The sequence below is a fragment of the Choloepus didactylus genome, chromosome 10 (assembly GCF_015220235.1).
Source record: "Choloepus didactylus isolate mChoDid1 chromosome 10, mChoDid1.pri, whole genome shotgun sequence".
Lineage (NCBI taxonomy): Eukaryota > Metazoa > Chordata > Mammalia > Pilosa > Megalonychidae > Choloepus > Choloepus didactylus.
Genome location: NC_051316.1, coordinates 91,923,631 through 91,945,667, shown reverse-complemented (window position 1 = coordinate 91,945,667; position 22,037 = coordinate 91,923,631). Strand labels below are relative to the sequence as shown.

The window sequence follows — 22,037 nt, the reverse complement described above, 5'->3', positions numbered from 1 at the left end:
GGAATAAAGGCTTAGGATGCTTTTTACCCTGTGAAAAATCAAAAGAACTCTAGTTTTTAAAAGCCCAGCCTCGCAGCCTCCAAACTAACTGGTTGCACATGCTGGAGGAAGAGAGAGGCTGCAAGGAGACGCTGCGGTCCCGGAAGCTGTTCCTGTACAGAAAAGTAAAACAACGTGAGGAGCCCGCGGGGCGGAACCAACAGCGGCCCCGCCCTCCCTCCTGACGCCCGGAAGTGACGCGAGTGGGCAAAGGCAGCGCGCGCGTTGACCTGTCGCGTCTCGTCGTCGTCTGGCGGAGCAGGCTGTCGGCTTGTAGGCTCGCCGCTGCCCTCTTCCTCCTTCCCTCTTTCTCGGCCTCTTTTCCCTGGTCCCGGGAGTCTCCGCCCGGGGTGAGTAGCACGAGGCATTGCCGGGGGCGGCAGCCGCTGAGAGAGGGGAGGCCTCGACCCCCAACTGCCCCGCTGCCCTGAAGCCCCGATTCGTCACGTGACCGGGTGAGCCGCTCCAGTGTGCGCACCCAGAGGGTCCGCTGACCAGATCTGCGCAGACTCCAGGGGGCGGCGTGGGCGAGGGGTAGAGGCGGAAAGCCGAGGCACCCAGAGCCTGGGCCGGGCACTCCCGCACACGTGTCCCCAGGCCACAGCAAGTCCCTTTCACTCCCTGAACCTTAGTTTCCCTTCTGAGAAGCAGGAACACGTGAGGCCCTTCCACCTCAGAAGGTGGGTGTGAGGATTCAGTAAAATGCCCAGTTCAGAGCCTGGCACAATTAAGTGCCTGTTAATAGGAGTTGCTATGATATTTAACCTTGGGCCCAGCCCCAGCTCTGGTCCGACACAGGTGCAGTTCTAAAGAGAGCCTGCTGCCACTAGCCCTTGGAGCCAAGGTCATCCTGTTTGTAGGGAGGCTGCCATAGCAAAAGCCCAGACTTCACTGCCCACCAACTGTGTGACCTTTTCCCTCTCTGGACCTTGGTTCCTTGGTCTGTACAATAAGGAATTGAAGCTGATGTCAGAGGCCCCGAGGGTGGGGTAGGACAGTGTAGGGATGGTTGTGATGTCCTGATGTCTAGAATGAGTTGTCCAATCAGATGGGATGGGCCTCTGGAAGAGACCAAGCCTTTAACTGGGAAAAGAAGCCTGGATTCCCTACTTAGTTCTATTGCTGGTTTCCTGTGTGTGTTTTAAAGCACTTCACTTTCCTTTAGTGTATTGGGTTTTCCATCTGTAAACTGGGGACTGGGAGCCTTGGAGGTTCACGTCAAATTCTTTGGTGGAGACCGGAAGCCATAGAGTCCAGCCTCTCAGAAATCTCCTCTGTAGTGGTTATGCTTGTGGTGGAGGGGAAGTTCACACCCCTTCCTTGCTGATTTTCAGAGCTATTTGGGTCTGCTGGATTGACCATCCACATAGCAGTAATAATACTTTGATTTTTGTTTTTGTTTTCTTTGTTTCCCTTTATTCCCCCTTTCCAGTAGAGCACTCTGCCATTTTCATATGTCAAGCTGCTGTCTACACAGATCCAGGGAGAACAGGTCCTGTCCACAGCGCTGCCAGAGGGAGGAGGTAACTTCAGACAGGCTCTTAAGTCCTATTGCCTTCAGGCTTTTTCTTGGAGACAGTTAAATGCAAATGAGATGACTAGGCAAAGAACTGACAGTGGCAGCTCAAGTGCCATTCTCTTTCATGGATGCTGGGAGAAGAATAGTAGTAGCTGGGTAGCCCAGGTGTCACCCAAAACACCTTGGAGGAGGAAGAAGGAAGAGGATGCTCAGATCACACTCTGCTTGCTGAGGAGCAGAAGTTAACCACGAGCAAAGGGTTTTTCTTCAACTCTGGGCTAGCCTAGAGTGCACACACAGCCAGATTGTGCTTCTGACCCCTTCCCAGGAGCAGAGTGTAGAAGGACTACCTGCTGTTTGACCCTGCTGTTCCCTCTGACTTCTCAGGACCTCCTGCCCTGCTCAGATCTGGATGCAGGGAGGCTAAGAGCAGACAGAATCCCAGGAATCACATTTATTAATGAATCAGCTGTTAGAACAAATGTCAAAGTTATACTTGCCATTTCCCGGTTTAGATGTGCCTTCTGACTTTTTCCTAGAATCTGTGTGCAAATGGAATTCTTGTAAATTAGATTATTCAGGGGCCTTGACATTTAAAGGAATCATGTTGTATGGCTTTTGGTAAAGCAAAAAAAATTATATTGTCAGTAATGGCTCTCAGTGTTCGCAGTTTTGAATGATTGGATTTTTGTCTGTAGTATTTTCTTAAAAGTAGAAAATGGCGGTAGCTGCATAAAGCTCATCCTTTCATTTAATCAACAACTAATTAGTAAACACCTTATATCAGGTGCTGTGCAAGATAATGTTCCTGCCTACAACCCTCCCCACCTCAGCTTACAGTCTGGAAGGAGAGGCAGAATACAGCCTGTTAAGTGTTTTGGCCCCAAATGTATTCTGTTCAGTTGATCAGAAGTGAACTTTTTATTGAATACTTATGTGTAGTGTAGGATGCACAAGAAACACAGTGATGAATTCTAGGATGTTACCACTGTTCTCTAAGGAGTAACCAGTCCAGTGGGGGAGATAGATTTGAATATAAAACCAGAAATTTGCCGAGACTGGCAGGCAGTGAGGCTGGGACAGGCCTGAGCTCATTGAGCTCCAGTCTGCATCGGGGCACTCCTGGGGTGGTGTGGAAGAGTAGCCTTTGAAGGCTGTCCTTTCTGGGTGATTAATGGAGGGGCTGTGATATGCTTGCTGTAGGGCCCATTGGCGGGGGACAGACAGCCACTTGGCCTCCAGACCCCAACCACAAGAGTAGCTTTCAATCCCAGATACAGGGTGACATTCAGGCTGGTGGCCCCCTTTCCCATCAATTCACAGGGAACCACAGTGACATCTGCCTTGCCATGGCTAGCATTATTGGTCTCCATGTTCTTTTGCTTGGTGTGAAGCAAGAGTTTATTATTCTAAGCAGTGCACTGACTGCTCTTTCTTTCTGAGAGGTATATCTTCAGGTGCTGGGACACTGGTGTGGGAACATCATGGTGAACCAAGTGGTGTGTGTGTCTGTGTGCTATATTTAGAATCAAGGTCCCCCATAGCCTGTTACTCCAGAGGGCTACACGCTTGATGCAGTGATTGTACTCATCTTCATAATGGCCCCAAATCTGGTATCTGAACCATGAAGTGAGGGGATCACTCTGAGTAATGATTCTAGACTCTGAACAAGGATTTGAGTAGGATTCTCTCTGGATACAGCTAAAGTTTCTACTGAAGGTTGAAATAGCATCCAAGCAGCAGATCTAAGGGGAACTGGACCCTGGTAGAGCATGTGGGCATTATCAGCTCTTGCTTAGTCCCTCAGAGGGCCAGTGTTTGACCTTATCTATGACGAGGTCTTGAATCTGTGCCAGAAGTCAGGTCTGGGGATGGAGAGGAGGGGCCCCTTCCCATCTGCTCTTGGCGGTTGTGTGTCCCTCACTGACTGGCTGGGTTCGCTGGAAGGAACTGATTAGTAGTAGAAGTAGAATTGCATCCCATCTCAGTTTGCTGCCATCAGGAGTGTCCTTGAGCTGTGCTTCTGGGATGGGCCTGCTGCTTAGGGAGGGTACCTTCTCTTTCAGGACAAGTTCAAGTAGTATGTTGGGTGCTATTAACAAATGTGGTCAATGAAAAATTGTTTCATTTTCTTATGTATTGTTCCCTGTGTTCCCCTTCCTTCTCCTTAGAGTCTGAGTTTTGAATTGAACATATTTTACTTGTCCTCAGGTCAGTTTTTCTATTTTCTCATTTCTTCTGAAGCCCTTAAAGTAGTCCTTGGTTTTAGTTTTTTTGTTTTTAGGATTATACCAGGTTTCTGCATGTTGAGTCTTTGTGTTGACACCATAGTTTCAGGGGTCAGTGATGTCCTTTTGGACTTAATACAGCCCAACAGAGTTGTGTCAAAATGGGTGGGGAATGAAATTCCAGGAGCACAGAAGTGAGAGGCTTTCCTGGAGGATTAGAGAGTTTGCACCCCTGCCTCCAGGATCCCCTCCTTCTGCACCCACAAACACTCCCTCCTGCAGGGAGCCTATAGGCCAGTGATCACATTGGTCATTCTTCCATCAAACACTGTATTGACAGACTCCCTGAGGCTAGGTGCTGGGGAGACAGTGGTGAACAGGCAAGGTCCTGGCCTTTGGAGCTTATATTCCAGTGGGGGCTGAAAGGCAGTAAGTAGCAATATAATTTTTGATAGACATACACATTAAGAATGCAGCAAAACTTAGTGACTGGATAAGGGCATTGGAAAAAGTCACTTGAAGTAGGCTGGTCAGGGAAGGCCTCCGAGGTGGAGACTCCTTTGAGGAGGCTGAGACCCAAATGATGAGCTGACTGTATGGGAAGAGCAGTCAAGGCCTAGGGTTAGGCAAAGTATACAGGCCATTTGACCTTTGGGTAGGTTACTTCACTTCCATATACATCAGATCCCTGATCTCCAAGTGGAGGTGCTTGTGCTCACAGGGTTATTTATGAGGATTCACTGATAAACGAAAAGGGCTTAGCATTGCCAACAGAACAAAAGCTGCCTCCACTGTTGCTGCTGTTATTATTATACCACTGCTCCTGCTGTTACTTGTTCTGCGCCTACTAGCATGGCTACTGCATTCTTATCTCTCTACCTCTCTACTTCCCTTGAGCTTGGGTCACCGTGAACCCCTTGCTCTTCAGAAACTCTCGGTTGATTGGTTTCCTATTATTGACGGATAGGCCCATAGCTCCTAGCATGTACTCAGGGCCCACCATAATCCAGACCCTACCTGCTTTCCATGGTCATCTCCCACAACATTCTCCTGTCTCCACATTTCAGCTAGTCCAGGCCATCACCAGTCCTCTGAGTGACATGCACTGTCATGCCACCTCTGCCTGTGCCCACTCCCCCCCCTCCCCCCAACCCCTTGTTTCGTCCAGGGCATTCCTCATCTTTTAAGGCCCAGCTCAGGGGTTGCTTGCTCTAGGCTGCTTCCCCCATTTGCCTTTCAGAAAAGATTCCACCGTCACTTGAGTTTCCATGGCACTTTGTGACTCATTGAGAGTCCTAATTTTTTCTGCCTTGTATTTTCGTTGTTCCCATTTTTATTGCCTGTCTGAGGGTCAGGACTTTATCTTGGTCAGTGTCACAGGAACCAGAACAGTGGCCTTATGCTTGGTAAAGGTTTGTTGACTAGTGCCAGTGTCTTCGGGTTGAGATGTGAACCTTCCATCCCTCCCTTGGGGAGGCCAGACTGGCTGAGTGTGGAGCTGCTGACTTGTCATCCCTCTCCATAGGGACATCGTGGACCTTAGCTCTGCTAAGGGCATTGTCTGCTGTTGTATAGGTCTCTTGCCACCATCATGGTAATAGTCTCCTACTCGGTTGTCTGTTTTCACTCTTGCCCCCTGTAGTCCACACAGCTGCCAACACAGTCTTCCAGAAACACAGATCATCTCATGTCACCCCCCTGCTTAATCTTAAGAGTGGTTCAAATCTATTGCTCTTTAGGGTAAAGTCTAAACTGCGAAATATGACCTTGAGTTTCCAATTGCCAGGGCCCTTTGCATGCTCTTTTCTTCCCGGAGTGGTGTTATTGTCCTGCTTGCCTAGCTCACTCCTCATCCTTTAGTTTCAGCTCATGTGTCATTTCCTCAGGGTTGTCTTCCCTGATTCTCTCAACTAAGTTAGGTTCCTCTAGTGTATGCTCTTTTAGCATATTGTACTTCTCCTTTACAGCCTTCGCCACCTTCGCCACTGTTGTAATTATGTGTGTCTATATAGTTGTTTACTGTCTCCATCCCTTGTTCACAGCCTATGGCCTGATTCAGAGTCTGAGCTCATTGTTAATGAATGGACCCCACTGTGTTCATGAGTGAGACAGGGAAGGGAGGCCTGGGAGCTCCTCAAACCCCTCCCAGGATCAGCTGGAATGCCCACTGTAAGAGACATGAGTTTCTTGCTTTGCTAACCTTAAATGTAGATCGGGATTCTCTGTGCCTTTGGGTCAAGTAAAGAACTAGAAACTAGGACCTTTCTTGCTTTGATGTGAAGACAGCCTTGGCAGACTGACTTAAATGCAAGAGACAGAGGTACTGTTATCCAAGGTAGAAGCAGATTTGGGGATATTGAACACTTCTCATGCCAGGCAAGATTGTGTGAACCCGGGAAGCATGGTGTGTGACTGTGTCCCTTTACCTGAGAGTTTCTGCTGGCTGATTCACTCTTTTTCTTGCTCAGGAGAGGTGCCATTGCTGAGTTTGGTATTTGAAGAGAGACGTGGTTGGTGACAGCATGACAAGCGAGGTGATAGAAGATGAGAAACAATTCTATTCGAAGGCCAAGACGTACTGGAAAGAAATCCCACCCACAGTGGACGGCATGCTTGGGGGGTATGGCCACATCTCCAGCATCGACATCAACAGCTCCCGGAAGTTCCTGCAGAGGTTTTTGAGGGTAGGCAGGTCTGGTGTGCTCTCCAGGAGAGGATGTAGCTCTGGTGGCACTGCCTGGTCTGCGTGAGGGGCCATCTTTTAAATGTAACACTGCAGGCTCTTCAGTTATCTGTTGGTATTTAATACAAAGGTCTTGGAAAGCTGAGTAGAAGGATTGTGTGGGGAGGGTGAGACTTCTGGACTCTGGACTTTGCATTAAGGTTACCAGATAGAAGCTGGCTTTTAAGTGGGAGACTCTCAGGAGCCAGAATTTAAAAGTCTTCTCTCAAACTGTTCAGTTTTGTCAAAGACTAAACTTTTGTCTTCTTGCTATTTTCTGGGCATTTGGGGCTGTGGGTGTTAGCTGTTCTGCTGTATACAGATTCCTAGTTACTTGCCATGATTGTAGCTCTACCTCTTTCACCCCTGCCCTCCTCTGTACCAGGCTGGTGTCTCCAAGGCTGGAGCCTCCCTGGGCCCTGCTCCCTTCTTTCCCTTGGCAAACACTGGAAGCTACTGCTTTCTCCCACAGCTCTAGCCTGTGTCTCCCCCATCTACTTTCCATCTTCCTGAATTTGTTGAAATCCTTTGTTCACTGATTGCCCCTCTTCCACTCTTTTCACTGTTTGAACTCTTTTTATTCCCTGTGTTGTCATTTTAATGAGGTTTCAGGAGGGAGAGATTAATGCATGTATTCATGTTACTACCTTTAAGTGGAAGTCAGCTTTTGTTTTAGAAATGTGTGGCCCAGATAAAGGAGAATGATCTATGCATAGGCAGTCCCTACCAGGGCTAACTGTTCTGGGCTAATGGGGAACTGGCCCTGGCCCTTTGGAGTGACAGGGTCTCTATGGTTTTCTAATCTTTCCTTATAGATTATGTGCCTTCTCTGCTTTTTTAGGAAGGTCCAAGCAAGACCGGAAGTTCCTATGCTCTGGACTGTGGAGCTGGCATTGGAAGGATCACCAAGCGTCTACTCTTGCCACTCTTCAAAGTGGTAGATATGGTTGATGTGACAGAGGACTTTCTGATTAAAGCTAAGACCTACCTGGGTGAGGAGGGCAAGAGGGTAAGGAACTACTTCTGTTGTGGTCTTCAGGACTTCAGCCCAGAGCCCAATTCGTATGATGTTATCTGGATCCAGTGGGTGATAGGTGAGGATTCCGCTTCCTTTCTCCACTTTCCTGCCTGGCTCCCACCACTGAGGTGCCCCTCAAACCCCAGGGAGCTGGGGCCTTGGTTCTCCTGCAGCATGCAGGCCAGCCAGGATTCCTTGTATCCTCCCCTGTGCTTCCCCAGGGCTGTACTGGAGACTCTCTGAAAGAGGTCTTCTCAGAATCTCCTTCGATGCTTTGTTTCAACTCAGTACCTGCTGCAGTTCATTTGGGGGCAATTTTTTGTGGACAAGTTTTAAATGGCCAGTGATTTACTGCCTTTAAAGAAAGTGAAATTTAGTTACTCTCTTAAAAATAAAGTTTTTTTAAATAACAAAATGAAAGGTGTTCCTGCCGTTCCCATGAGTGAGCCATTCTTTGAGATCCCTTCCAGCACCCATTTAGCTTAACAGCACACTTGGTGCTGACCCAGGATGCTCTTCCCAGGGCCTGCTGACCTGGTGGTAGGCCTCTGTCCAGAGGCCAGCCTCCACTACCAGGGTTGATAGCTATGGACACTTGTGTCCACAGCCTGTATTCTGTGGTCCCAAGAAGCTTTTGGAACATTAATGTAGCATAGGAAATCTGGGAGCCCCTGTAATGCCAAAACGGGATCAGGTACTCTCCCCTGATCCCGGCCTACAAAGGGTGGGTGGCATAGTGTGTGGGTTAAGGACAGGACTTGGAAGTCAGCCAATCAGGGTTCAGTCCTAGCTTTACACTTACTGGCTACCTGCTCTTGGGGCATTTACTTCCGAGCTGCAGTTTACTCTTATGCAAGATGAGGTTTAGCAAAAAATGTCAGGACTGTTGTGAAAGCCAGTGAGGTACTGGGCGTTAAGCACCTAACGAAGTACTCTGCACAGATTAAGTGCTCAGTAAGTGGTGGCTGATTAAACATCCAGGGGCATGTACATGCTTGCATCTTTCCCCTGGTAACCAAGGCCTCTGCCTTCCCCAGGCCACCTAACCGATCAGCACCTGGCTGAGTTCCTGCGGCGCTGCAAGCGGGCCCTTCGCCCCAATGGCATCATCGTCATCAAAGACAACATGGCCCAGGAGGGCGTGATCCTGGATGATGTGGACAGCAGCGTGTGCCGGGACCTCGAGGTTGTCCACAGGATCATCCGCAGTGCAGGCCTCAGCCTTCTGGCCGAGGAGAGGCAGGAGAACCTCCCTGAAGAGATTTATCATGTTTACAGCTTTGCCCTGAGATGAACCTGGGCTGGCAGGAAAAACCCAGGGACTGGTGGGGAGGGAGCTGGCAGCTGGTTGAGATCCAGAGGCTCCATGTTGATAGTTCACAAGTGTTGAAAGAGGCTGCTAAATATACCTGTCTGCCATCCACTCACTATACAGTCTCTCTTTAAAAATGCAAAATTGAACCAAGTGGGCATGGGTGCTAATGAATTAGGCAGTGAGGCAAGGAGCTGGTTCTGCCTGCTTTGAAAGGCAGGGATTGGGCAGCACAGGACTGGTGCCTGGTGCTGTGTGGGAATGTGGTGATCAATCTGAAGCTGAAATTCCTTGGGTCTCAGTAACGCCAACTGGCCATTCAACCATAGGCCTGGCTGCCCTAAGAGGAAGAGAATAACCTTAACTTTGTTTTGAACATGAAGAAATACGGTCTTTACCAAGGGAGGAGAGGAGCAGCCTCCTTGAGAGAAATGATTGGGGCTGGTGGGGCTGGTGGGGGCCTTCAAGAATCCAGCATGGAGTCTGCTATATTGTGCTGTTTGTGGGAATATTCATGTCTCCAAGTCCTGTTTGGTGACAGGGCCTTGGTTTCCTTAAGGCAGGTGACAGTCACAACAGCCTGTACCAGGGGAGATGTCTGTGGCCTCTTTGCTGTGCCTTCTGGATCCTTGGCAGGCATTTTCAGTCAAAAATAAAAGGGTGACTCCTTGTGCTGTGAAGGCCCTAGCCGTCTGGGTGCTGCTTTTCTTTATGGGACAATGGACTTTTGCTACTTAAATGCCCCTCCCCCTGCCTACCACCTCTCCTTCCTGGCTGCTGTGGGATCCTGGTGGCGCCTTTATTCTAAACCAGGGAAGGAGTGGAGGTTACACAAGTAATTTTAAGGCCAAGAGAAATCAGTTTAATTTTATAATATAAATAAAGCATTTAGTTGCCTTAGCCTCTTCCCAAAGGCATGTAGGTTTACATATTTCACAATGACCAATGGGACTGAAATGACTTTATGAGAGTTCAGTTTTGGCAGTACAGTAAGCTTCCAGTCCTGGCAGCTTTCTCCCTTAGGTGAGCCCCTCACAAAACAAGACTTCAGAAACAGCTGTCCCCTGTCTGCCCTCATGATTGCCCCAGGTTTTGCAGAAGCAGAGCTGCCACCACAGCAAGTAGCACTGCCCCCAGGCATGAGTTGGTACCTGCAGTGGAGCCTTGGTGGGCAAGGGTCAGCTCAGCTTTCAACACCAGGAAGATGAGTCTGTAGTGGTCTTTAAATGTCCACCCACCCCAGCTCTGAATCTGGAGTGAAAGAGGCAGGATAAAGGGCCTCAGCTTGATTTTACCCTGCTGCATGCTCTGAAATAGGACCTAACCCTGCCTTCTAGCTTTGGTTGTGTCTCCTCCAAGCAGGAAGAACCAGTTTCCTGCAGCTCTCAGGAATACTTAGACTTAGTGCTTCCCTGCTTCTGTAAATGCCCTGGAGTCCCCTTCAAATTAAGAGGGAGTAAACTGTCCCCAAATCTACACTCTGTTCTTTTTCCCAACATGGGTTGAAGCTTGGGGTGCTGCCAGAGGGAAGGGAGGGCAGCCTCCTGGAAGATGAAGAACCATGCCTGTCACCACTGGAATGATTATGCTGCTCGACTTTGTCTCTCTACTCAAGAAGGACCAGGTCTCATCTCCAGACTGCACTGTTTTGCTAGATGGGATCAAAAAACCCTCTACTAAGCCTGTGATAGTTACTAAAATCCACCAACAGGTTGAATTAAGTTTCCCAGACCACTGTTCCCTTTAGTCTGGGGGCTTGAAGAAAGCTATAGGGTTGCCTGGGACCTGTCAGATATCATCTTCGAGGGTACCACTGTGCTCACTGAGGAGGTACCACTTCAGCCTGTCAGGCAGAGGAAGGGCTTTGACCTTCACATCCACAGGCCAAGGCTGAAGGTAGAGCCGGATGTAAACTCGACACAGGTGCTTGAGGGGTGGGGGATAGCTCTCCAGCTGCCTCAAGGAGAAGTGAAGGGCTTGGATTTTTTCTGCTAGGCTGCCCACAGGGTGGATGTCAAAGTTCTCAGGCAGTTGGAGTTTCTGGGAATTAGTCACCATGAGGTCAAGGATGGTCTCAGCCTTGCGCAGGAGGTCCACGTGACTCTCATCTTCAGTGCAGCCTGGATGAGAACAGAGCCGCTCGAAGATGATGTGAAAGCCAGACCAGCAGGATGCACCATGGAGGGAACAGTTATAGGCAGCTCCAGATTCTAGCAGGAAGCGGAGGAGAGGGAAATGCAGCTTAAAGCTCTTGAGGCAGATGTGGGTGAGGGATTCGTGGGCTGGGCATTCGCTGGGGTCTGCCCCGTGAGCCAACAGCAGCTGCGTTACTTGGAAGCAGAAGCGGTTGATCATCTGGGCCTCCTCTTTGTCCCCTCCCACAGTTTCACCAAGCAGGAAGATGATGCACGTGAACACTGTGTCCCCGTCTTTGGTGGTAGCCTTCACGTCTGCCCCTAGAAGAGCCAATAGAAAAACAATAGCAAGTGAGAGAAGGCCTTAAACCATTAGAAATTAACACTTTAAAGCAGGTGGGGAGCCTGTAGAAACTAGACAAGTGCTATGTGGCAGGCTGAGGTTTGGAACCAGCCTGGGGATTACTCTTCCAGGAGAGGACAAGCCTTACCTCCTTCCAGTAAGAGCCGGATGTTCTCAGTGTTGTGGATCTGCACCCCGTCACTGCTGGCCAAAGCATGGAGCAAAGCAGTCTTCCCTAGAGAAGGAGTGAGAGGAATAAGGTTGAGTGGGAGGCTGGGAAGCTGAGGTCAGGGTAACCCCAGAGAAGCAGAAGATGAACTTTAAAAAGGACCAACTTCTCAGCTAGGGCTGAGGGTGACAGGTTTCTGATTATTCTCTTTCCATCTGCACAAAACTGGAAGAAGGGCCAGAAGTAGGAATTTTATAGACCCTGAAATGCTACTTGAGACTCTTCCTCCACTGACAGGAAGGCTTCATTCCCTCAGAAGTCAAGTGTGCACACTTATCACACCTCCACCTACCAAGGGAGCCCTTGAGGGGTCAGCCTGGAGAATAATGACAGCAATGCCTCTCTAAAGCCTCTGAATTCTGGAACTCAGAGGGAAGACAGCAAAATATCTGCGCACCCAGCCATGCTGTGCCTGTCAGATGAGGCCAGCCTCCAGCCTGCCTACCTAGCTACCAGACCCTGGGTTTCCCCTCACAAGGCACCTGAGGCTCAGGGCTGTTCTGCTTTTCTATGCGAGGTACCCACCGTGCTTGTCAGCTGCATTGACATCTGCACCAAGGTCCAGGAGGCGCTGCAGGCAGGGCAGGCGCTCTGGCTCTTCGCTGGCCAGGTCCAAGGGGCTGCTCTCATGGATCTGAGCCAAGACAGCACAAGCTGGGTTGGCCTGGGGGCCTGTGAGACTACTTGGGGTACTCCCACCCCTTCTGAGTAGGCTGGACTTGGCTCTCTTACCCGGTCCCTCCGGTTAATGTCAGCCCCATGGCGCACCAGCAGTTCCACCATGTCGGGCTGGTTTCGCAGGACGGCGATGTGCAGAGCTGTGTAGTAGGTGACCGGGTCTGAAGGCAGAGACACAGCTTATGGACAGTCCTGCCTATCAGCACATTCTTGCAGAGGCCCAGTTCCTGGCCTCAGAACCCAGCTGTAGCACTCATACCCGAAGTCTCCAGAAGCTGCAGGCCCAGGCTGCAGTCACTGTGAGGGGTCAGGCCAGAACTGTGCTCACCAGATGCTAGAGAAGGACTCTAGGAGTCAGATCTAGGTTCAGGGGTTCAGGACCTGGGAGAGTTCTAATGGGCCTAGTACTTAACCTGTTTGGGCCCTAGTTTCCTCTTCTGTAAAATGCGGACACAAAATGTAGGCATCTCTTCTCAACACTATTGGGAGGAGCACTTGGAGTAGCAGCTCTTTGGCTGCTCTGTTCCTTGAGTCTGGCAATAATAGCCACGATTTTGAAACCAGGTCTCAAAAACCAGGCCCTCTCTCAGCTCCTTGACTCTCCAGGAGCCCAGCAACCTTGGAGCCTGTCCTCAAATGGGGAGGGGAAGCATGCCTGACTGCATCCTGCGTCAGCAGAAAGACCCTGTCTGTTGGCCAACCATGCACTTCCCAAGAAAAAGCCAGAGAAGAAAGAATGACTCCATCACCATCCCCCAGCACTTAAAAGCTAGAAATCAACGCAGTCCTGCCTTAACTTATGCCCAATACAGCTTATTTATTTTCTCCTCTCCCTATGGCAAGAACAAAAATGCAAGATGGCTCAGAATAAGTGGTGGAAAATTACCTTCCCTTAGCTCTGGGCACAGTGCCAGCAGCCACATTTTCACATTAACGGATGCAGGGATTTATCTGGGATTTGGGGAGAGTTTGCTAAATCAGTCACATGGTAGAAGCAGCCACAAATTTGGTCTAGGAAGAGAGGTGGTAAGGGTCTTCTGAAAGCTGGGAGGGGAGGTGGGAGGCAGCCCAGTGTGGGCCTCTTTAGTCATCACCCCATGAAATAAATAAGTAAAGTAGCTCCTAAGAGAACAGTAAAACCAGGGCCGAGGGCCTGGCCATGCAGCCAGGACAGGATCACGCTTCAGTTACCTGCCCACCCCTATCCCCCGCTAGGCCCCAGCTGACCTTCAAAGTTGAGATTGGCCCCGTTCTGCAGGAGAACATCAGCTGCTTGCATCAGCCCCAGCTCAGCCATCTTCAGCAAAGCATTGCTCACACCTTCCTGATAAAATGGACAGTGGGCCTTCCTCTCCAGCAGCTCGGTGAGAACAAGGATGCGGCTCTCCTCACTGGCAACATGACTGGGTCTGGGGCAGGAGAGAGGCCAACCAACTGAGAGTGGGAAGAGCTGTGAGACAAGTGGGCATGGGCACCCTGTGGCATGGAGCCCCACCATCAGGCTCCCCCTACTCTCCTGCCATAACCACCCACCAAAGTCAGGGCCTAGGCCCTGTGGTGCAGAAAGTTTCTCTTAGAAGAAGGGTCATTCCAAGGTCTGTGGTGAGGGAGGGCCATGCTAGATCTCTCAAACTGGAGCAGAGTCCTTGGCTTTGTTGACAAAGAACTGGTTTTGTCTTCAGGCTCCTCCCAGGCTGGTCCCCAACTTGCCCAGAGAATCTGGTCCCTGGTGTGGGTACAAAGCCCTACACACCTGGGCTGTAGGGACTGAAAGAAACCCTTGGAGCTATAAGCAGGAAACAGACACTGAGGCTCTTTCCTCAGAAAGCCCTTCAAACTCAAAAGTCATGTACTCTCCCCAAGCTGCAGAGGATATCAGAGTAGCCTGGGCAATCTTTCCTCTTCCTCCAACCAGGAGAGCAGTGGCCCTCCTTCAGCCCTCTCTCATTCCCCTTTCATACAGAGACATTTAGCCTGCCAGTCCTCTGAAGGTATGTACACCCAAGGCCCTTCACATCCCAGCTGCAACCCGCTTACCTGTCAGCCTCACCTCCCCCAAATCCTCCTCTCTGCTCCTAGCCAGCACTAACTACTAAGAACTGCTGTGGCTTTCCCCCAAAGCTCAAGCCTGTGGTTGGCTCCATGCCTTTGCATGCAGCTCTGACAACACCCCAGGATCCTCATAGGCTGCCACCTCTTCCTCTTGGTGAGGCTTTCCTTCTCCACTGGTGCTCCCACCCCTCCTTTCCTCTTCACAATCTCACCCATCTGTACCCCTTCATTGGCTGGTTCAAGGTTTGATCCTTACCAACTGGGCAGGATTCCATCTCATCCCCACTGCACCCACCCCAGCCCTGGCAAGTGCCCATGGATGGAAAGCAAACGCTGTGGACAGAGATCTTGCATGATGCCCGCTAAAAGGCCATGCAGTTCCCTCTTTTGTTGCCCTACCCCCCACCCCAGAATGGCTTCAGAGTCAAAGAAACACCTTGCACTGCATTTTCAGAGCAAGCCTCAATGTGAGCAGTACTGATGCATCGATGAAGAAAACCTTGTTTCCACCAAACCTCCTGGAGAGACTCATAATAATTACTGTGTTTGCAATTCCAACTGATCCCCAACAACCAAACACCTAATCTCCCTTTTTTCCTTTACACCTAATACACTATACTATTTACTCATGACTGTTGTCATTCTCTCCTCTGGAACACAAACATCATGAAGGTCAGCCTCCGGGTGGAGGACATGGGATAGGGAGGGCACAGGGTGGGGGCCCTGAGGCGGAGGCCCTGCAGACACCCCACCCTGCGGTCCTCCCTGCCCATTCACCGGCACTGGCCTGGAGCAGCCTCCACCCTTCAAGGAGCAGACTATGGGTCGGTGCAGATAAGCTCGAGCTCGAAGCCACGCAACTTCGGCCTGTCGCCTCAATCTTTTTATCTCTAAAGTGGGGCATCACACCTTCTCCAGCCCCGACCTCGCCACCTTGTAGTGACAACTAAAGTGAAAAGCAGCAGCAGGTAAGAGCGGCCCCGCCCGCTGGCGGGAAAGGAGCAAATTACCCGTCCAGGGGATCCTGTCGCTCGAGGTCCTGGATCCCCAGGGAGCCAAGAATCGCATCGACCAGCGGCTGGTACTCGAAGATGATCCTCCGGAAGCCGTGCAGGAATGGCATCCTGGCCGCTCCCGGGCGCAGCAAGGCGGCCGCCCTTTTCCCCAAGGCCGAGATGCTGACTAGGGCGTTCCAGTAGCCGCGAGTCTGGCCTGGCCTCTGCTAGACTAGCCCCCGCGCCCGGCAGGGTCTACCGCCCAGCCCGCTGCTCGGCACCGGAAATGATCCTAGCGCTTCCGGCCCGCGCCCGCCCAGGAAAGAGAGCGGGGCGGTGACAGCGCCCCCTGCGCACTCGGAGGACCGCGGCACGTCCGGAAACGCGACTGGCGGGGCTGACCCAGCCGAGAGGCCGCGACAGGGCAGGGGCGTGGACCCGGAGCCCCGCGCGAGCCCAACTCCCGGGCGGGCCCGCCCCTTTTTGTCCCAGTCTGGCCCTGCGATCCCGTCCGCGGCCGCTGGGCGGCGTCCGAGTTCCTCCCATTGCGAGCCTCGGCCCGGCCACTGCCCAACGCGCCCGGGGCGGGGGAGGTGACTCGAGTCCCTGATGCCCCCGATCCTCACTGGACTTGAATCAGACCACGGATCCTTCCTGCTTGGTCTAGCGCTCACCTGCCCCCGAGGAGGGTCTGCGGTCACGTCCACCGCGGTGGGGACAATTCCTTATTCCTTATCCTCGGACCCTGGGAGAACCTGGCCCATGCCGGCTGTCGGCTCCTGCCACTTGCTGCCTGGATGCACTCAATGAACTTTAATTTCCTCGTCGGTAAAATAGGGATAATCGCACTCACTTAAGAGCCAGGGTCAAGAGCTCTGTAAATGTCGATTGAAGTCGAGTTTAGCAGGAAGGAACCCAAGCCTTGGAACCACTTTTCTGAGGCCACGAACTTGAGTCTCTACAACCTCGGTCCCACAGCGGAGCCCTGATGTCTTTGAGAGTCTGGAGATTGGTGTTTCCGTCCCAGCAGTTCACATCAAGCCTTGGCCATGAGCACCCACCATGCTGGGTTGGGAGTCTCTCTGGCCTTGTACCTGCCAGATGAAAGAGTTGTGGAGCCTGGGGGGAGGGGAAGACACATTTAAAGGCAACCCCATGAGTCTTATGATTAACCATTTTAAATGGGCAGAGTAAGTCCGCACCACCAGAAGCAAAACAAACTTTACAAGAAAAATCAATCCAAAGCTGCTTGGATACAGCTATGGCAACCCAGCAGGGTCCAGTATGCAGTAGGGGGTATATAATTGCTGGCCATTATTATTGTTACCTTTACAAGGTTGTTGTGCAGAGTAAATGACTAGCTATCAAAACCCCATCAAGCACTCAAAACACCATGGTTTGCCTTTACCTCTGTTGCCTAAAGGAGCAGTAATGAGGGGTGGGGGGTGGGCAGCTGGGCTTTAAGCCCCTTTAGGGCAGTGCCAGCGTGGGCTTCCCAGAACCAAGTCTGTACTACAAGGTCCACAGCTATCAGCACGTCTACCTTGGTTCAGGAAAGAACTATCTTCTTTTTGAACGAAATCAGGAAATTTTGCTCACACAGAAATGGGGATTTTCAGCTTGCCTTGTAAAATCAGAAGCTCAGAAACTGAGCAACAGTGAGCATCTGGACAGGGTACTTGTTCTTGGTTTGCCTCAGTTTCCCCAGACATTACCCTGGAGGAGGTTAGAATGTCTGCCTCTGCTTTAAGGTTTATCCACCCCTACCCCACCCCCTGTAGCCCATTTCCCCCAAGTTGATTCCAAGGCCCAGAATGGTACAGCGGGTCACAGCCTCTCTCTCTTTCGATCCGGGGATGCTTGCTCCATCACACAGGTGTGGAGACCGAGGTTCCCAGAGGGCCCTGACTTGCCCAAGGGTACACAGCAAGTAGCTAGAGGCAGCACCTCTAGAGGGGGGTCCAGAACAGCATCACAGGCAGAGCGAGGTGGGATAACATGGGTTGGAGGCCAGAGGTGACCTCAGGTATGGCCCTTCCCATCTCTGAGGCTCAGTTTCCTTATCTGAGGGCCCTTCCAGCTCGGTCAGTCTTAGATTCAATGAAGAGCTCCTTGATGCTGCTGATTGCTGTGCCAAAGGAGAGGAGGAGAATTTTTATTTACTGAGCCCTTTCTTATGTGCCAGGCAGTATGCTAAATGCTTGAAATATTGATCTCATTATAGAGGGTGATATTATTACCCCATTTTAACAAATGAGAAAACAGGCTCAGATAGGTTTACAGGCTTGTTCAAGGTCACACAGCTAGGTCGGGACCTCAACCCAGGTCTGTGGGACTCTTTCATACAACTGGCCCCCAGGGGTCTACTGTCCTCACAGCTCCTCCAGTCCTGGGCCCAGGAGGGTCTGGGCGTGCAGGAGAGAAGATCTGACCCCTGACCTCACCCAGGAGCTTTGGAAAACTCCATGCCCCCTGACCTCCATCCTGTCACCAAAGGCAACTTTGTTTCCTCCATCGGCCTCCCGTTAAGAGTCTCTCTGTCACTTAGAGCCTCTGATTTCAGCTCTGAACCTTTACTCTGCCTTCCTTGTCACTGCTCCTCACTGCCCGGCCAGCCTAGCCCCTTCCTGCCATCTAACTCCCAGCATTCCTCAGCAAGACGTGGGTCCTGGGGCCAAACACCCAGTTGGGCTCAGTGAGTCCTGGCAGGGTCTGTCCCTGCCTCCTACTGCCTAGGGAGTTTGGGAGTCACTCTGACTATTCCCATGTGCAGAGAGGCAATAACCTCAACATATAAAGAACTGTTAAAAATCAACAAGAAGGCAAAAACACCAATACAAAATGGGCAAGGGCAAGTCACAAGAAGAAGAAAAGTTGTCAACAAACAAAAGGAGAGCTATTTACCATATCTAGCTATCCAAATAAAACATGAAAGTTTTCCCTTTCTAAATGACAAACATTTAAAAAGAATAATGGAATTCAGTGTGGGTGAAGGGACGCTATACATATATCCACACATGGGGTGGTGGGAAAATGGGATGGTAGATAAAGTGGCTACACCTCTCCAGAGAGCAATTTCACAATAGCTACTAAAGCTTCAAAAAAAACCATTTTGTGTTAACAATTTAACTTATCCAAGGGAATAATTATGGATGGTTACAATGACTAAAGGTGGAAATACCCCAAATATCTATCACAAGGGATGTGTCAATAAATTAAGGGACATCCATGCAGAGGAATGCTGCCATAACAAATGACCACAATGTAGTGCCTTAACGCCAATTTATTATCTCACGGTTCTGTAAATCAGAAGTCCGGTTTGGCTAAACTGGTTTCTCTGCTCCTGGTTTCTGAAGGCCTAATTCAAGGTGTGGGCTGGCTGGGCTCTTATCACCAAGCTCTGAGAAGAATCCGCCTCCAAGTTCATTCATGTTGTTGGCGGAATCCGGTTCCTTATGGTTGTAGGACTGAGGTCCCTGTCTCCTTGCTGGCTGTCAGCCGAGGGTCACCCTTGGCTCCTAGAGGACTTTCTCTGGTCCTTCATGTGGGCCCCTACATTTCAAAACTCAAAGGCACATCAAATCGTTCTCATGCTTGGAATCTCTCTGACTTCTCCTTCTGCTTCCAGCAAAAGAAAGTTCTCTGCTTTGAAGGGCTCATGTTATTAGATTGGGCTCATCCAGATAATCCAGCATCATTTTCCTATTTTTCAGTCCATAGCATCCTTAATCCTATTTGCAAAGTCCCTTTTGCCATGTAATGCATTTACAGTTCTAGGGATTAGGGTGCAGACCTCTCCAGGGGGCCGTTATTCTGTCTACCACACCAATAATTGAATGTAATGGTTTAGACCTATGTCCAGGGTGACCAACCATCCTGATTTGCCCAGGACACTGTCTCTCTCTCTGTTCTGGTTTTAGCCCTATAAGTCCCACTTCCTGGGAAACCCCTGGCCCCAGGCAAACCAGGATGGTGGGTCACTCTACTATTTACTGATATAAAAAAAGTTGTGCTTGGTAACTACAACGATCAAAGCTAACTCATGGAGCTTGCTAAATGCAAGTTCTGTAGCAATTCAACTAAGTGAGTTACACAATACGCAATGCATGAACCCATTTTAGTAAACGTGTGTGTGAGCACATGAGCATGCAGGGATAATTCTTGAAGGCCCCAAGCTGAACACTTGCGCAGGGTCTAGGTATGTCCAAAATCTTTTCTTCTTCCCCAACCTCATCTAGAGACATCCTCCCCAGCACACAGGCCTCCCCCAGGAGGCCCTCCTGAATCCTTCTCCCTGGGACCTCCCAGCCCTAATTAGTGCGTCACTCACATCCCTCCCCAGCAGCATTGAGTCCTCTGGGGTACCACAGTGCTGGCCTGGTTGTTTGAGTGATCAAATTGATGACAGTGGCTATTCGTTGAGTGTGTCCTGTGAGTTAGGTTAGAAGCTTGTCATGCATCATCTCATTGACTCATCATAACACTCCAGGAAGTAAGCAATATTGGCACTCCCAGGGTACAGTTGGGGAGACTGAGGCTCAGAGAGGTAACCGACCAGCTCAAAGTCAGGGAACTATTAAGGGGCCCAGCTGGGATTCGAACACAGAGCCTGGCTTTTCATCTCCCCTTGGAGACTCACTTCAAAAGATTCACCACCTCCCTGACCACTGCCCTCTAACTCTCTCCCTCTCTCACACTCACACACTCATAATATACTCACCCCCCACACATTAGCACTCTTACACACACTCACACTCTCATAACACACACATTCATACACACTCACACCCATTCTCACACACACATGGGCACATACATCCTCTCACACACCCTCTCAACACTTATACACACACACACGCACACACACATGCCCGGGGAGGGCTGCTCCAGGGGTGGGCAGTGTCCCTGGCCCGTCCCAGCACCTGCACCCTCCCCATGCCCACTCTCCCCAGGAGGGGCTGTCAGCAGCCAGGTCTGTCCCTTATAATGCCCTTGAGGGGGAAAGTGGAGGAGAGGCCCTCTTTTTATTTTTCCTTTTTCGATTTGGCAGAGCTTTCATAAAATAAGATAGTTGTAAAACTTAGCAAGCCACCAAAAGGAATATTGCTTCTCTGCTCCATGGAGAGCCTCCAGCTTCAGCCCAGGGGCAGGTCCCAGGGGCACGGCGGCGCAGAGACTGAGGGGCTGTGCATATCTCTTAGGTGCGGTCATGGAACTCCCGCCGTCTGGCTTCCCTCTTGTCCACACGTCTGTCCCGGCCCCGGCTCCCCATTTCTTCCCTCCCCACCCCATGACCCCACCCTGACCCCCGACCCTCATGACCCAGTCTGTTTGGTCCTCTTTGGCCACAGTCCTCATGCTCACAGGGCAGGGCCCAGACTCTCAGGATCCCAGAAGCCCAGTGCTCTCTTGGCTCCAGGGGAAAACTGAGATGCCAGGCAAGGCCCAGGACGGACATGGAGGGGGCAGGCTGGGCCCTGCAGCGGAAGTGGGGGTGGGATGCGAGAGAAGCCCACTGGGATGGGGGAGGCTGGGAGCAGGAGCCCGATGGCAGGACACTGGCTGGGCCAGGGGAAGACTCCTGTCCCCTCCCTTACTCTGTTTGTCCTCCCAAGAAGCACAAAGGAGCACTTTGGAGACCCCCATGCCTAGAGAAGACAAGCCTCAGGGGCCCCAGTGCTCCCACTGCCTGCCCTGCTCCTCCCGTGCCCACCTGCCCCTACTGAGCAGAGTCTCCTGGGGCCAGCCTCCTCCCGATCCAGACCCCGGAAGGTGCTTCTTGGTGCTCCCAGGGCAGGGTCTGTCCAAGGCCTGTGAAAGTGGTTATGGGCTGGACCAACCCCAACAGACCCCCGGAGTGGAGAGCCCAGAGCTCAGAGAGGATTCAGAGGGACCTGCTTTCTCTGCCACCCCATGTGCCCGCATCAGAGGCCCCGCCTGGCCCCAGCCTCCTGGGTGAGGTGAGTCCTCGGAGCCCCTAGAAGTCCAGGAGAACAAGATGAGAAGGTGCTTGGAGCCCCTCAGGCCCTTGCCTGGCGGTGGGAGGGAGACTGGGGCCCGGGCTCTGGCCTGGTCCTCTCTGCCCCTCACTGCCTCATCGGCACAAGAAGAGGTGGGCATGGGCTGGCCTAGATTCCTTCCTGCTCCAGAAGTCAGGGGTCCTGCGGAGAGTCTACCAGGGTGGGATCCTGCCCATGACCCTTGACCTCACTCAGGGGAAAGGTCCCGAGAAATATCCCGTGACCTCTTCCTGGCAAATCCTTGTCTCCTAAATGCTGGTCAGCCACCTCTGCCTCCACTCACTGGTAGAGCAGAGCTGTGTGATCTGGGCCCAGGCCTTGATTTCTCTGGGCCTTGGTCTTTCCAGCTGCTGAATACAGGGGTGGGTGTGTGTGCCCAGGAGGTCTGAGCCTGCCCCATCTCTGGCAGCTTTGGGCTTAGCATCCTGATCTCAGAAATTCCCTCTTCCAAACCCTGCTGCCGCCCACTTGGCACCAGTCCCTGGCAGGCCAGCCCCAGGGACAGAGCTTGGGGAGGGGCTGGCTGGGCCCCCTCCAGCTGCTGCAGCTAGGCCCAATCGGGCTGGCTCTGCCGAGAGAAGCCTCAGGCAAGCTCAGATCCCTTGGGGAAGCAGGGATGGTAGCGGTGGGGGGAGGGCAGGACCCTTCATGCTCCCCGGGAACCCCCTACTCCACCCCCGCCGGTCCCGCTTGGTGAAGCTGACGGCAGGAAGGATCCCGTTGGCTATCCGTCAGGGAGACAGAGTA

The 22,037-nt window shown here is 51.6% G+C and overlaps 2 protein-coding genes across 7 annotated transcripts; one reads left to right on the top strand and one right to left on the bottom strand.

Annotated features, from left to right (window-relative positions):
• The first annotated feature begins 17 nt into the window (after positions 1-17).
• Positions 18-8,954, top strand: NTMT1 (N-terminal Xaa-Pro-Lys N-methyltransferase 1). 6 transcript variants are annotated; one of them, XM_037797910.1, is made up of 5 exons: positions 19-389; positions 1,475-1,562; positions 6,255-6,470; positions 7,350-7,602; positions 8,564-8,954. In XM_037797910.1, the coding sequence occupies exons 3-5, from the start codon at positions 6,309-6,311 to the stop codon at positions 8,818-8,820; spliced, it is 672 nt and encodes a 223-aa protein (XP_037653838.1). In that variant the 5' UTR covers positions 19-389; positions 1,475-1,562; positions 6,255-6,308; the 3' UTR covers positions 8,821-8,954. The 6 variants fall into 6 exon arrangements, with proteins under 6 accessions (XP_037653839.1, XP_037653838.1, XP_037653836.1 ...); XM_037797908.1 differs by having other exon boundaries at positions 1,472-1,562; XM_037797909.1 differs by having other exon boundaries at positions 19-494; positions 1,472-1,562.
• A 723-nt stretch (positions 8,955-9,677) lies between these two features.
• ASB6 (ankyrin repeat and SOCS box containing 6) lies at positions 9,678-15,541 on the bottom strand. The gene is made up of 6 exons (XM_037797907.1): positions 15,286-15,541; positions 13,451-13,632; positions 12,278-12,384; positions 12,071-12,179; positions 11,465-11,551; positions 9,678-11,294 (listed from the first exon to the last, which is right to left on the bottom strand). Exons 1-6 carry the CDS (start codon positions 15,396-15,398, stop codon positions 10,627-10,629), a joined length of 1,266 nt encoding a protein of 421 aa, XP_037653835.1. The 5' UTR covers positions 15,399-15,541; the 3' UTR covers positions 9,678-10,626.
• Positions 15,542-22,037: the final 6,496 nt, after the last annotated feature.